Source organism: Bacillus rossius, chromosome 11, assembly GCF_032445375.1.
Source record: "Bacillus rossius redtenbacheri isolate Brsri chromosome 11, Brsri_v3, whole genome shotgun sequence".
NCBI lineage: Eukaryota > Metazoa > Arthropoda > Insecta > Phasmatodea > Bacillidae > Bacillus > Bacillus rossius.
Window position 1 is genome coordinate 6,068,809 of NC_086338.1, and position 14,491 is coordinate 6,083,299.

At 43.3% G+C, this 14,491-nt stretch overlaps 1 protein-coding gene across 11 annotated transcripts in view; it reads right to left on the reverse strand.

Moving 5' to 3' along the window:
• The window catches only part of LOC134536607 (oocyte zinc finger protein XlCOF6-like), a 230,691-nt gene that overhangs the window by 150,262 nt on the left and 65,938 nt on the right, over positions 1-14,491 (reverse strand). Inside the window, exon 6 of one of the 11 annotated variants that reach the window (XM_063376398.1) lies at positions 12,264-13,809. The exons of the other annotated variants lie outside the window; for them this stretch is intronic. Within the exon in view, the coding sequence (XP_063232468.1) occupies positions 13,769-13,809 (41 nt within the window). The 3' untranslated portion in view covers positions 12,264-13,768. Of the gene's footprint in view, positions 1-12,263; positions 13,810-14,491 lie in introns of those variants that run through there. 11 annotated transcript variants of the gene reach the window in all.

Sequence of the window (14,491 nt, forward strand, 5' to 3'; positions counted from 1 at the left end):
GCTTCGAAGGTAAGCCAGCTACACCGTAAGCGATCCCATTATACAACGCGCGAAGCAAAGGCAGTGGCAAGTATGCAGTTAAATCCAAACATTTTTACATTTTTCAAACTACTGCTGTAAGGTGCAGTTACAATTAAAAAATAACAGATGGATGTTATATTCATTACGTTGTACAAAACTACTGCGAAGTGCAGTTACGATTAAGAAAATACTTTAATAATTACGTGTGTCAGAACTACTGCAAAGTGCAGTTACAATTACCCAAGGAATTTACATTAATGAGAATTAATCAAATACATGCCACAACGTCTCAGGGGGAGACAGTTACCAATAAAAACCAAGTTGACAGTGAAGTTACATTAATGCGTTAATTCAAACTAAACAATTTTCAAGGTGGCGGCCGAAAAGGAATTTGGACAAACCAATTTTAGAATAAATGACTACATTAAGGTAAGGGCCACCGCCTCACACACAACTCAAACCAACTTACATTTTCCCCTGAGGTCGCACACCCACGTAGTTCAAAACTGAACCTAACCGACTACATGCTCGTAGATTACAACAGCTGACAACCAAGCCTGACTAAAATCAAGAAAGAAAGAGGCTCCTGACCAATTTGCAGCTCCTTTTATAACATCGCGGCGCAGCGCGCGCATGCGCCAATCAAGGAGGGGGGGGGGGGTGAACAAGTAGACATAGTACAACCACTAAGAGGGGGGAGGGGAAAAGAGGGAGAAGGAGGAGGGGAGCGGAGTGCCGGAGGCCGATGCGGCGCGCACAGTTCAAACCGCTACAGTTTTTTGATCTCCTGACCTCGCTGTATGATAAATATAATTTTACTGCAGGGAGAGTGTTTAATGTTGACGAGACCGGGATCACTACAGTTCCAACAAAGCTATCTAAAGTTCTTGCACTGCGTGGGAAACGACAGTAAGGTACTTTGGTTTCAGCTGAACGGGGAACACTAGTAACTGCAGTAATTTGCATGAATGCAGCTGGAACTTATATGCCAAGCATGTTTATATTCCCAAGGGTGCGAGCCAAGCCAGAGCTATTAGATGATGCTCCCCCAGAGAGCACAGCTGAGTTCCATCCAAGTGGGTGGATGCAGAAAGATCTATTCATAAAATGGCTTCAGCATTTCATTGCTTTCACAAAGCCATCAGAGTCAGACCCAGTTCTATTGCTCCTCGACGGGCATGCTACTCACACAAAGAGCCTGGAACTAATTGAAATGGCTCGAAAAAACCATGTCGTCCTATTGTGTTTCCCCCCACACTGCACCCATAGGTTGCAGCCCTTAGATGTTTCCTTCATGTCCCCACTGATGCAGTATTATAGTGAAGAAGCAAGGAAATGGGTTTGTTTACATCCTGGACGTCCCATTACAATTAACCAGATCGGGAAACTCTATGGGGCTGCATTTATGAAGGCCGCTTCTATGGAAACTGCGGTAAATGGTTTCCGAACTGGAATATTTCCCCTTGATACAAGTATCTTCACAGATTGAATGTTTCAGCCAGCGGCAACAACTGACCGAGCTAACTCCAGGCCTTCAGAACCGAGTGGAAATGACACTGTTCGGTAAAATAATACACGTGTTCTTACCGTGGGATTCGGCAGATGGATAATACTACTACAAGTAGGCCTAGTCATCTGGCAACACTGTCCGTTGGTAGAGCAGTGGACTTCAAGATGGCGCCGCGGTAAGCTGCTTGGTAACTTTGTTGGTGATCTGGCACAGTTTTTAAGTATATACATAACATTTTTGGTCCTCCGGGCCGGATCATCGCACGATTAAGTTACCGAACTCAAGTTGGTGTGTTATTTGGTCTCCGTGTGCAACGTTAATTATGTTTCAAATCGTGCTTGCGGGTGAATCTGCGTCATCGCCTGAAGCTGCGTCATCGCCTTGGAATCCGCTCAAAGCTACATCTCGCTAGAACACAAAACATTTCTCAAATATCTTCTTCAAATAAAATAAAAATATGTTGTGGAGATGACACGTTTTCAGGTTTGGGTCAAAATTGGTTGAGTGCATATTTCACGCATAGTAGTATCGGACACGTGGGTGAGTACTTTAGTTGTCTTTTTCTGTTGAAGTCTTCATCAAGGTTTTTTTTTTGTGAAAAGCAGATTAACGGTGCCATATTTTCTGTATCCAAGACGTGCGGATGTAACCTAACCTTGTGTGTAATTTTGTGCTGGAGTCGATCTCGGTCATTGTTCGTTGCGGCCGTTAGGCATACGGTATTACGTTTGGCATCCTCGTATTTCTCACTTTGAAATGGGTTTCAAAGCATTTGTGCTCAGGTTCAATCTTCAGGAAACTCAGTTAAAGCGCATAAGTGAAAGGATTCGGGCAATAATAGCACCTCCTGATGTCACTATTGAGGCTGTGCATAATATTAACGCTTTGGGTCATCAACTAGACACCGTTGAAGCGGCTGTCAATGCTCTGTGCAACGAATTCTTACAGTCAGATCCTCTTCCCGAGGAGTTTGATGAAAGCGTCCTTTCTGCGAAACATGATAGTTTTTTCACCTTGTTGTCTGAAACACGTTGCCTTGTTTTAATTCCTTCCTCACTCGACATGTTGTGCAAAGTGAACCTAGTCCACCTGGAGCTGATAGTCCTGTGAAAGTAAGACTTCCGAAAATTAATATGCCCGTATTTTCGGGACAGTGGGAGGAATGGCCCATGTTTTCTCAACTCTATCAGGCGTCCATTCATGGTAACAACTCATTGGCAGATGTTGAGAAATTTCAGTATTTGGTGGGCTGTTGCAAGTTGAGAGAAATCTCCCTATTACGTCAGAAAACTATTCTGTAGCTTGGGAACTGCTGACCAATCAGTATCATAATATCAGAAAATTAACAACATTGTACATAAACAGGATCCTTGACTTACCCCCTGTGAACACAGCTAATCTGAAATCGTTGCGGCATTTCGTAAATACCTTCAACGAAAATGCTCGAGCCTTGAAGGGCTTAGACTGTGACATCACTACAGATAATCCACTGCTTGCTATTATCCTCATAAGAAAGTTATATTTGGAAATTCGCACAAAGTTTGAAACTTCTCGTGCAGGGCGTAACGACACAATACCCAAGGTATCGGAAGTGATAGATTTTCTCCAAGCAAGGGTCTCCACCATGGACTGTGCAGGTGATGCAGGGACCCGGCCTGGTACCGGTCAAACAACACATCGAACAAACCAGTTCAAACCATACTACTCTTCCCACCCACCTAAATCTGTATTTGTTGCCAGTTCTGAACCCCAACTGCCAAGGCCTTGTGTGGTTTGCCAGCAAACATGTCATTCTATTTATCGATGTCCTGATTTTGTCAATTCTTCATTATCAGACAGAAGTGTGATTGCACGACACAAGAAACTCTGTTTTAATTGTCTTGGAACGTCTCATGCGGTAGCCTCTTGCTTGTCAACACAAACTTGTTTCCGATGTAAACAGAAGCATCATACATTGCTTCACATTGATGGTCAGACTGATGTTGAAGGTCAAAACCAGAGTTCAGATGGTATTCACAAGGCCTCTGAACAATTTTTCGGTGTCTCGTCAGCTCAAGGTCGCACTTCCGTTTTACTGTCCACTGCCTTGGTTATTGTTTATGATTCAGATAATCGTCCCCACGTGATGCGTTGTCTTATGGACAATGCTGCCCAAGCATTATTCATTACTGAGCCGGCTGCTAAGATTCTGTCGGTGCCTATCCAGAAGGTCAAAGAAAGGGTGTTTGGATTATCTCAAGGAGCAGTCCAATTGACTGGAATTATTGAGTGTACACTTCAGTCATCAGTAAAATCAAACTGTACATTCAACCACTCGCTGTATGTTGTATCCAAGATCACAAATAGCCTACCACGAACGACAGTTGATCCATGCGTTCGTTCTCGGTTAGGTTCCCTAGCATTGGCAGATCCTCATTTTGATAAGCCTGGTCCTGTTGATATACTACTGGGTGCCGATGTATATGCGCAGGTCTGCATGAGTGGGCACGTGGATTTAGGTGACCACATGCCTGTTGTACTTGAGTCCAAACTTGGATGGATGCTTCTGGGTGAATACCCTGAACTGCATGCGACTCCGGATTTGGGGCTTGTATCCATGTTTGTAGGATTAGACAGTTCTCTTGAGCTCACCCTGAAGCAATTCTGGGAAACGGAGGAACCACCTAGTGTGACGTCAAAACAACCAACTGAGGATTATTGTGAAACCCACTTCGCAACCACACACTCACGAGATGAGTCTGGTAGATACAAGGTCCGGCTTCCTTCGAACCCTCAAGCACAACCTCTTGGTAATTCTCGTGTTCGTGCTGAAAACAGATTCTATGCTTTAGAAAGAAAATTAGCAGCCCAACCCGCTATGAAGAGCATGTACCAAGAGTTCATGGACGATTACATTGCTTCCGGGCATATGGAACCTTATCGCTATTCAACCCAGGGTCGGGAGGATCAAAGACATTCCAGTTGTGTCATCCCTCATCATGGTGTGTTAAAAATGTCCAGCTCTACTACTAAATTACGGGTGGTTTTCGATGGGAGCTCTAAAACTTCAAATGGAGTGTCATTGAATGACATATTGCTTACTGGACCAAAGTTACAGAATGATATATGTGAGGTTATTTTAAGATTCAGGCTGTACAGTGTGGCCTTTTCCTGTGACATAAGACAAATGTACCGTCAAATATTGATCCACGAAGAGGACAGGCCATATCAGCAGATCTTCTGGCGTACTGATCCCTCTCTTTCACTATCGGTTTTTCAGCTGAAAACTGTAACATGTGGGTTATCGCCTTCACCGTTCCTCGCCATTCGGACCCTACACCAGCTGGCAGCTGATGAGGGTACCACGTTTCTTCTAGCTCATAATATTTCAGAAGACACGGTACTAGTTGCAGAATTAAACTCACATTCTAATCTACGCATGCTGATGGTTTCAGACAGATACAGCAATATTAAAACAATAAATTATAGCGATTTATACTAAGTACCCCGTTATACCCTACTCTCCCCTACCTAGTCTTCATTCGATTCGTCGCTAATCTAAGATTCCTGCAGGCCTCCTCGTGTACAAGTGAAACTCGCTCCTCTAGATGATTTACATATTCAGTGGTGCTGGTTAGCTCCTTGCCCGGACGACCGAACTTGACATCACAGGGCAGCCTCAACTCCTGTCCAAACACAGGGGTCTGCCCAGTGGAGTCATGGATGGAAGATCTATATGCCATCAGGAACAACTGGATGTGTTGATCCCAATCCTGTTGATGCTCGGCCACTACTTTGGCAAGGTGTTCCTCTAGAGTTCTGTTGAACCTCTCCACCATGTCATCGGTCTAAGGATGTAGGGCTGTAGTCTTGGTTTTATTTATTCCCAGTAACCGACACACCTCCTGAAATATTGTTGACTCGAAATTGGGGACTTGTGATGAGTGGAGCTCCATTGGTACCCCAAATCTGCAAATGAAGTGGTTGACTATCGCATCTGCAACGGTGGAGGCTTCTTGATTAGGAGGTGCATAAGCCTCTGGCCACTTGATGAAGTAATCCATTGCTACCAGAATATACCGGTTACCATCTTTAGTCTTGGCAAATGGTCCAGCAATGTCGATGGCTATACTCTCAAAGGGGGCCCCTACATTGTATGCCCACATTTTCCCAATGTTGTGGCCCCTTTTTAGCCGAGCATGCTTCGCATTGTCTACACCAAGCCTCCACATCCTAGTGACACCTCAACCAATAGAAGCGTTGACGGGTCTTGGCTAGAGTTTTGTTTACCCCTAGATGACCACCAGAGGTACCATCATGAATTTCCTTCAACACCTCTGCCACTAGACTCTTAGGAAGGAGTAGTTGCATGGTAACTACTTTTCCATTTGGAATCTCCATGCCCTCATTAGTAGCCCATCCACAATTCTCAAGGAATCCCACTATGCCCAGTAAGCTTTCACCGCCCTTCGGTCACTGGAGATTTCATGCCATTTTGGACGTAAAGCACCACTCTCTATGATAGGTGCCAGGTCAGGATCTTGCCGCTGCGCTGCCTTCAAGCTGGTACTGTCCTATTTTTCTTCCCCGTTAGTTATCGTTGTTCGCCGAATATCTTCTATCCCCTCATTTTTCTCTGCCCTGTTGCAATGGTTACAGTCTACCTTGCATGGCCTTCGGAAGAGGGCATCAGCATTGCTGTGAATTCGGCCTTTCCTGTGTTCTATCCGACAATCATATTGCTGTATCTGTTCAATCCACCAAGCAAGTTGTCCTTCTGGATTCTTGAACTGTAGTAGCCACTTAAATGCGGCATGGTCAGTGCGTAAAAAAAATTTTCTCCCATATAAATATTTGTGGAAATGTTGCAAAGACTTTACTACAGCCAAGAGTTCTCGTCTTGTGACACAATAGTTGCGTTCAGGCTTAGACAAAACTTTGCTGTAGTATGCTATTAGTCGTTCATTTCCACCCTGAACCTGGGACAGGACAGCGCCCAAACCATCTCCGCTCGCATCTGTGTCGAGGATGTCCATGTAGATGGGGGTAGGCAAGTATGGGGCTAGAACACAGGGATTTCTTGAGGTATTGAAACGCAGTCTCGCATGCTGAGGTCCAGATAAATTGTCTCTTGTCCTCGGTCAGCTGATGCAGTGGTTTTGCGATTGTCGAGAACCCGGGCACAAACCATATGTTGTAAGTACAGAGTCCCAGGAAAATTCTTACTTCATGCTTGTTCTTAGGTTGAGGCCACTCCATAACAGAATGGATCTTCTTAGGATCTGTTCGCACTCCATCCTGCGATACAATATGCCCAAGGAATGTTACCTCAAGCTGGAACAAGAAGCACTTCTTAGAACTTAACTTAACTTGGGCATGGCGAAGCCTGTCGAATACATCCTGGAGATTTTGCAAATGTTCCTTCACTGTATTACCTACTACCATAATGTCGTCCAGATATACTAGGCATGTTTTCCAAGTCAAGCCATGCAGGACAAGCTCCACCAATCTCTCAAAAGTTGCAGGAGCATTACATAACCTGAATCGTAACACAGTGAACTGGAACAGACCACTACCTTTCGTAAAAGCAGTCTTCTCCTTATCCTCTGGGTGTAGCTCCACTTGCCAGTAACCACTCTTCAGGTCCAATGTAGAGAACCATCTGGTGCCAGAGAGTGTATCAAGTGTGTCATTGATACGTGGGAGGGGGTAGCTGTCCTTTTTGGTGATGTCATTCAGCTTCCGGTAGTCCACAAAAAACCTCAGTTGGCCATCTTCGCCACTAAAACAACTGGGGAAACCCAAGGACTTGCTGATGGATCTATTACACCACCTTCCATCATACCCGCTATCAACTTCTCAGCTTCTTCCTGTTTGGCTAGAGGCAGCCGTCGTGGTGCCTGTCGGATCGGCTCTGCATCACCTGTGTTGATGCGATGATAGACCAGGCTTGTTCTCCCAAGGTCAGTATCCCCTGAGGAAAATACATCCTGTTTGTTTACCAGAAAAGCTGCTACTTCTTCTATTTCCCCATCTGTCAGATTATTTTGGCATTGCCTTAGTAGTTGCTCTAGATTCGGGTTCAGTGTTTGCACATCATGTCTAGCAGGTGAGGAAGACACTCATTGGCCTACCCAAGTGGCTGGTTCGCAGCTAGCTATTGGGTCCCCTGGTTTAAGAACCTTTGTTCAAGAGTCAAGGTTGGCCACCCTGACTGGTACAACCTCGCCGCATCTTGCAATGCTTTGAGCGACCAGGAGTGTCTTCAATCCTAACTTCATATCTGGCTCTATCAGGTAGCTCATGTTGCCCCTAGGGTCTCCCGTAATCATAGCTGCTATTATTTTCTCATGATTTGCTGGATTTGAAACAGTTTCGCTAACTACCACTTGCATTACAGGAACTTCTAATTGTTTGGGAGTAAACAAAGCCACCTCTTCATATTTAATACGCAGTACCTGTCCTTCCATGTCAATAACGAATCCGTATGGATTCATGATGTCTATTCCTAATATTATCTCATCAGTGATATCAGCAACAAGAAAGGACTGTGATAATGTCCAAGTTCCAATCCTTAACTCCAGATCCAACTGTCCATGCACAGGTGAGGTGTTGCCTGTTGCTGTTTTGAGTCTGTATGGAATGGGTGTTCTCTTCAGTTTTTCTCTATTTACAATATCTGTGCGAATAATAGATGCCGATGCTCCTGTGTCAACAGTAAGTAAACACTGTCTGCCATTGATTCATCCATTGAGTAACAAACTGTCATGGCCTCTACGGAATACGGATACATAGGGGTAGTCAAATTTTGTTAATAACGAAATCACGAAAATTTAAAAAAATCACTTGCATATTATGTGTAATACAAATAACCTTACTTGGTAGTGATAAGACGTTAATATACTGCATTTCGTTTTAACGAAATTTGCTGTGATGCACGAAATCCATAGTTTTTCACGAAATATGATGAAATCGCGATATTTGCGCGAAATTAACCTTTTTTTTTATTGCGAAAAATCACGTTGAATCATTCTGGAACCTGCACAAAACGTTTATTATTCCAAGAGGTTATATGTGAGACACCATCTTTGCTTTTTGTTTTTCTCTAGCACCCATAGAGTAGAGTTTGGCAATAAACATCATCACTTTAGCTACTGGTGGACAAATCACTGATGGCGTTGGTAGTTACGAGTGTCGAAATGTTCTATGATTTTATTTTCATGAGTGCGTGTCTGTTGAGTTTAAGTTCTTTACTTCCGAGTGGATGCAATATGTATCTCTTCCGCATTCTATGATTGTTTTCCGTTAAAGTTTTTGTGGCATGTTGGTCACATTAACGTGGTCTCTGTGGATAAACGTATAAAATGCCGAGAGTTGTGTTTTCGAAAGAGCTAAAGAATACAGAGCTGCCAACCTCAAATCACACCCATCAGTAATGACAATTATAAGAAAAAAGTACGCGTATATCAGGCACGATAAAATTTTTCCTGAGGAATTATGACACACACAAGATAACATAAGGACAATAATATGCAAAAAAAATGAAAAATATAGGCCTATGTATATGAATACAATGGAAATTAATGAATTGAAGGAAAAAAACTATTTGAACAATACAATCATCTGAATATGTAAGAAATGTCAATAATTTTACTATAAATTTTCAACCTTCAATAATTCAAAGTACAGTACACTCCCTATTTAACGCGGTTGTCGGGGGACATAACTTTTACCCGCGTTGTTGCATAACCGCGATGTTTCGATGTGACCAAGGTCAAAAGGCATAAAACACCGCCTGTGTTCTAATAGGTCGGCAAGCACGCACAGTATAGACGGCCCGCCGTTGTGCGGTTTTTGCATCCGCAGTTTTCACTAAACGCGGGTGAAAAAATAAAAATAATAAATTTTAAAGATAAATATTAAACGTTGAATTGTTTTTATTTTTCTGCGTGCCGCGCACAGTTTGTCGCACGGCCTACGAGCGCGCCACACGCCGCCATAAACACGTGCGGCACACAAGCTGCTGCCAGTCTCGTGGTGTCAGCCACAGTATCTGCTTCGTCAGTGTCCGTAACAAAGTAAGTGCAGTGTGTGCGGTTACACACGATTCTGTGGTCGAAGTCTTCTAAAAAGAAAGGCCGTAGTGATACTTCAAACCGAATATGAATCGCAAAGTACCGAGTTTGATTGACAAAATAAAAATTCTATATTTACTTACAGATAGCTTGTCTTTTGCAGAAGTAGGCCGCAGATACAGGAAAAAACGATTCTAGCATTCGTACAGTAAAAAATAAAGAATCGTCTATCGTGTCAAGTGGTTAAACTTAATTATCCATGCTTACAGTAAATTATAAATGGTCACGTGTGGGAAACAAAAATTGCGCCAATTTAATTTTAGCGCTTTCAATGACGCCGTTTAAAAACCGTGTTAAACTATGTCTTTACTTATTTCACCAAACGCTGTGTCTAGTTGCTGAGTGTGTGTGGCTCGGATTGGCAAGTGTTATATTCCCCAGCTTCTGGTTAAAGGTCGGGAGACCGTTACACATAAACATTTCCGGGACTTGTTTACTACCTCACGGCAAAAGTGGTACAGTATGGTTCACGTAAGTATTGGACCACTGGGAATTCCTGGGCAAAGATTAAAAAAACGCTAGCTAATTTACTTTACTATTTAATGTTAAAACATTATACCAAAGTAAAAAGATGAACGTGTATAATACAATGAATTACCCAATAATATTACGTCTGTAGGTTTAAGTTGTAACAAAACATTTATATACAGATGTCCAGTAAGATTCTGGAGTGGAATTTTAAACACCGGACTACCTGATTTTGCCTTGTACGCAGCGACGCTGCTCAGTCAAGTGACTCATGCTCTGCCTGTGTGCTGCGTGAACACATTCCCTCCCCCACTCCCCCTCGTGTTTCTGCCCGCTCTAATCTCTACCTCTCTCCATATTCTCGGCTCGCCTCTCCCTACCCAGCGCTTGCCGACAACCAAGCCTATCCAACATCAATCCCCAGCCGAGTCACGCTGGATAATGTCGCTGGACGGTGGGCTTTATCAGGTCCCCTGTCCGATGCTTCATTTGTGAGATAAAGCGACGTTAAGAACTAGTGTTTCAGAAAATAACTCTGGGCTGGATTGGACCATAATTTGAAAACCCTACAAGATAGAGGAATAATGTACGGAGATATCTTGTTTAGAATTTCACTGCGGAAATTTTCTACGCCTAGGCTTTTTTCTGCCCGATGCTTAGTTTGTTAGTTACAACGCAAAATTATTCTAATCGGCTATCAACCATTTATGCCATTATTATTCATTTCTGACTGGGGGACATGGTTTGACCCGCAATATACCCGATTCCGCGATCAATCGGGGCGCGATATACTGGGAGTTTACTGTATTCAAAGTTAGACTTTTGAACAACTGTCTTTTTATTTGCTTCTTTTATCCTAGTTGGATAAGAACTGTCTTATAAACAAACAACAGAATACAAACAAAAGAACTTATAAACAATATCTCTGCATTCGTTATTTTCATTTCTTCAGGTGTAGAGAAAAAAACTACGATATGGATTTATTGCTCGTCATGGCTATAAAATGATCCGCATGTTTCTTTGATTCAATATGCCGTCTAGTCATCCCTTCCACCATGTGCAATCGAAAAGTCACACATGCATACTTTACAAAATGTGTGGTGTTCCAAAACATTTGAAGACGACCAGCATGGCCATTCTTTTGAATTTTTAGGTCGAAATTTCTGAAGAAAAGCGTTCTTTTCTTTCTCCCCTTAAACTATCGTCCATAAACCGACCTTACAGACAACCAATTTTTTTGTATGTAATCTTGAGAATTATAATTACAAATGCGTGCTAAATTTTAGATGTACATGTTGTACTTAAAACATTGTTCTTTATAAATTTTGATGGAAACAGGAAAAACCCTAGGGGCTACCATTTCCTGTAGAGATGGCATGCGCCCCCTCATACCAGCTATTGCTCGTTTCCCTGTTGGTCTTCTTGTATTTCTTCCTGTTCTGTTGTCTTTCTGCGTGTTGGACAGTCTCACTTGATGTGTCCTAGTTCATTGCAGATGAAGCACCGCGGGCGTCTTCCTGCTCTTTTGATCTGGTTATCTGAATTATCATTCAGCAGCTTCTTCAATGTCCTTAGAATATCTCCTTCATTAGTGGTGTTTCTAGCATTTGCTGCATTGTAGGGCTCCAGTCCAGCTCTCCTTGTCCTGATGCTTGTGTTTCTTGAGGCACTGCGTGCTGCCACGATTTCCAGGGCATGAACCAAGGCCTTGCAGCTCTTCTTGTACCGGGCCAAAAAAAGAGTTGGCTGAACCTCCGCATCTCTGAGCCCGTCTATAAAAGCACTGGTGGCTAGCTGCTGGCGGATCTCTGCTGGTGCTTCTAGGTAGGCGAGGTGCACGAGTCGCTCGATGTCGGCTTCGAACTCTTGGAGGGTTTCCGAAGATCTCTGTGGACGTGTCTTCAGGGCTGTTTTATACACCTCGCCCATGTGTCGATCGCCATACGTCAGCTCAAGGGCCTCTACTAATACCCCATATTCTTCCTGGTCTGTAACTGGTATGGTCTGCAGCAGCTCTAGTGGAGATCCTCGCAGGGCCAAGACGAGTGCCGTAGCCTTTTCTTCATCGTCCCACCCATTTACATCAGCAGCTGCCTCAAACTGTCGCCTGTAGACAGTCCATGACGATTGTTCATCAAAGGTGGGTGGCTTGAATTTTGGATGACAGGTTGCGCCTTCCACCTTCACATCTCCAGAATAACTGCTTCTTTTCGTAGCCGATGCAGCTTCCTTGATCAACCGACGGCACTCTTCAGTTACAGCTGCAACTTGCCGCTCGGTGGTCTGCTTGAGCTGAGCTAGCTGTTGTGCCACTAGTTCTTGTTCTGCTACATGTTGCTCTTGTTCTGCAAGATGATGCTCCAAACACTGCACTTTGCCTTCCAAATGGATGCTGGTTTCATCAATCTTCTTTTTCATTTCTTCTTGTGCAGCAAATATTTCGTTTCGCATCTCTTCTTGGTTTTTCTTGATGTCCTCTATCTCCGTCTTCATAGCATTCATCTCCTCTTCGCAGTTATCAATTTTATTCTTCATCTGTCAGCCAATTCTCCATTTATTCCTGGCTGTTATCAATTTTATTCTTCATTTCTTCCTGGCCACTCTTAATTTCATTCTTCATTTCTTCCTGGCTACTCTTCATCTCGTCCAGCCTTTTCTCCTTTTTATCCTGGCCATTCTTCATGTCTTCCCTGTTACTCTTCATTTCATTCTTCAATTCTTCCTGACCTTTATCAATTTTATTATTTATTTCGGCCAAGAATGCCAGGACATTCTTAAGCTCGTCGGCAGCCATCTTTCTTGTCCACATACACAACAAGTCTAACACTCATGTCTTATGACGACACTGCAATTAGCCCTATGTGCTAACCTAAAACCCTACTAAACACTAACACTAACTTCCAAACTACTACACTTAAAACTAACTACAGTTCCTAACACTTATTGCAATCTCGAAAATCTAATCAAATTTTAATTCACTATAAACTAATCTTAAATTCTTTAAATTAGGCCTATCTTACTTCTGACACCAAAAATGTTACGATTTACTGCGGGTTCGTAAAGGATAGCCCAATTAAAGATTTTTATCACACACAGTTTTATTTATTGCCACTATTTACATTACTAGCTAATAATCTAAAAATTCCAATTAATAAATTGTACTTAAAAAATGTTGCTTCCTCCAGTCACTCGTTTCTCACAATCCACACGCCTCGCTGGGTCGCACCTCGGGCGCAACTCTCGCCGCAGCACCCCTCGAGATCCTCCGTCGCAGGACTCCGTCGCCGCACTCCACCGCCGCTGTCGCACTTCCCCTTCGCCGGGTTCCCACTCGACGCCTCGCTCTGAACTTCGCTCGGAACTCTGCCACGCCCTCGGCACTATCGCCCGGAACTGAACTCTTCGCCCTGGAACCTTTGTCCAGGGACTTCGCCGCTCTATCGCCCGGAAACTCCGACGTGGGAAAACTCCCGACTTCGCTCTGAACTCCAGTTGTTATCTCCAGCAGCGACTCGAAAAGAGTTGCCAAGGGAGATAGGGTGGGTTTTCTTCTTGCGAAGAAACTTAAACAGTTTTGCGTACAAGACGCTTTTATTGGTTATAGTATGGCACACAACAAAAATGCAAACTTGGAACTGATTCGTCACCGTTTGCTTCAATAGCTGAAACAGGTTACCTGCAAATGGCTGGCGATCTCTGTGAACATAAATTACAACACATTTAATATGACGCAATAATCTCGAAATAATAACAAATAATAATCCTGACATTTAGCGACTATCTTAGCTATGGCAACAAAATATGTAATTTTTAGTATACAATATTCTTTGAATTAAATTACTGTTACTTCCTGAATTCCAAACTATACATAACTTTCCTCAATTATACACAATCTTTATCTGATACATGATTCAAAGCATAACCTTGACTATGACATAGACCAACGCCGTGAGTTTGTGTCTATCCTCTATTTTTATTATATTTAACTTTGAAGTCAAATCCTAGTGGCGCTTTCGCCTACACACTATTTGAGGCGCAGCCAACTCGTCATATTTTCCGTTATCTGGCGTGTCAGTCCTGTCTCTATCAATTCCTTAGTCTATTTACAAAGTCGAATCCGGGTACATCTGTCAACGCTACCTATAAACCCCTCTTTGCCGTATGCGGACGATGTAGATGTTGACTTCCACTCTCGTGGCGCCGACTCGCTCGTTCTCCACTCGCTGAGCGAGTGTCCCTAAACAAAAGTCTGCTCCCTGCAATATTTTCCTTCAGGGGGTATTTGCCCACCTCTGAGGACTTGAAATTTGACTAGCAGCTTTTCACAAAATTACTCGTCGAGCGAGTTACTACTCGCTCCTGGCGAGTAATGGTGGCG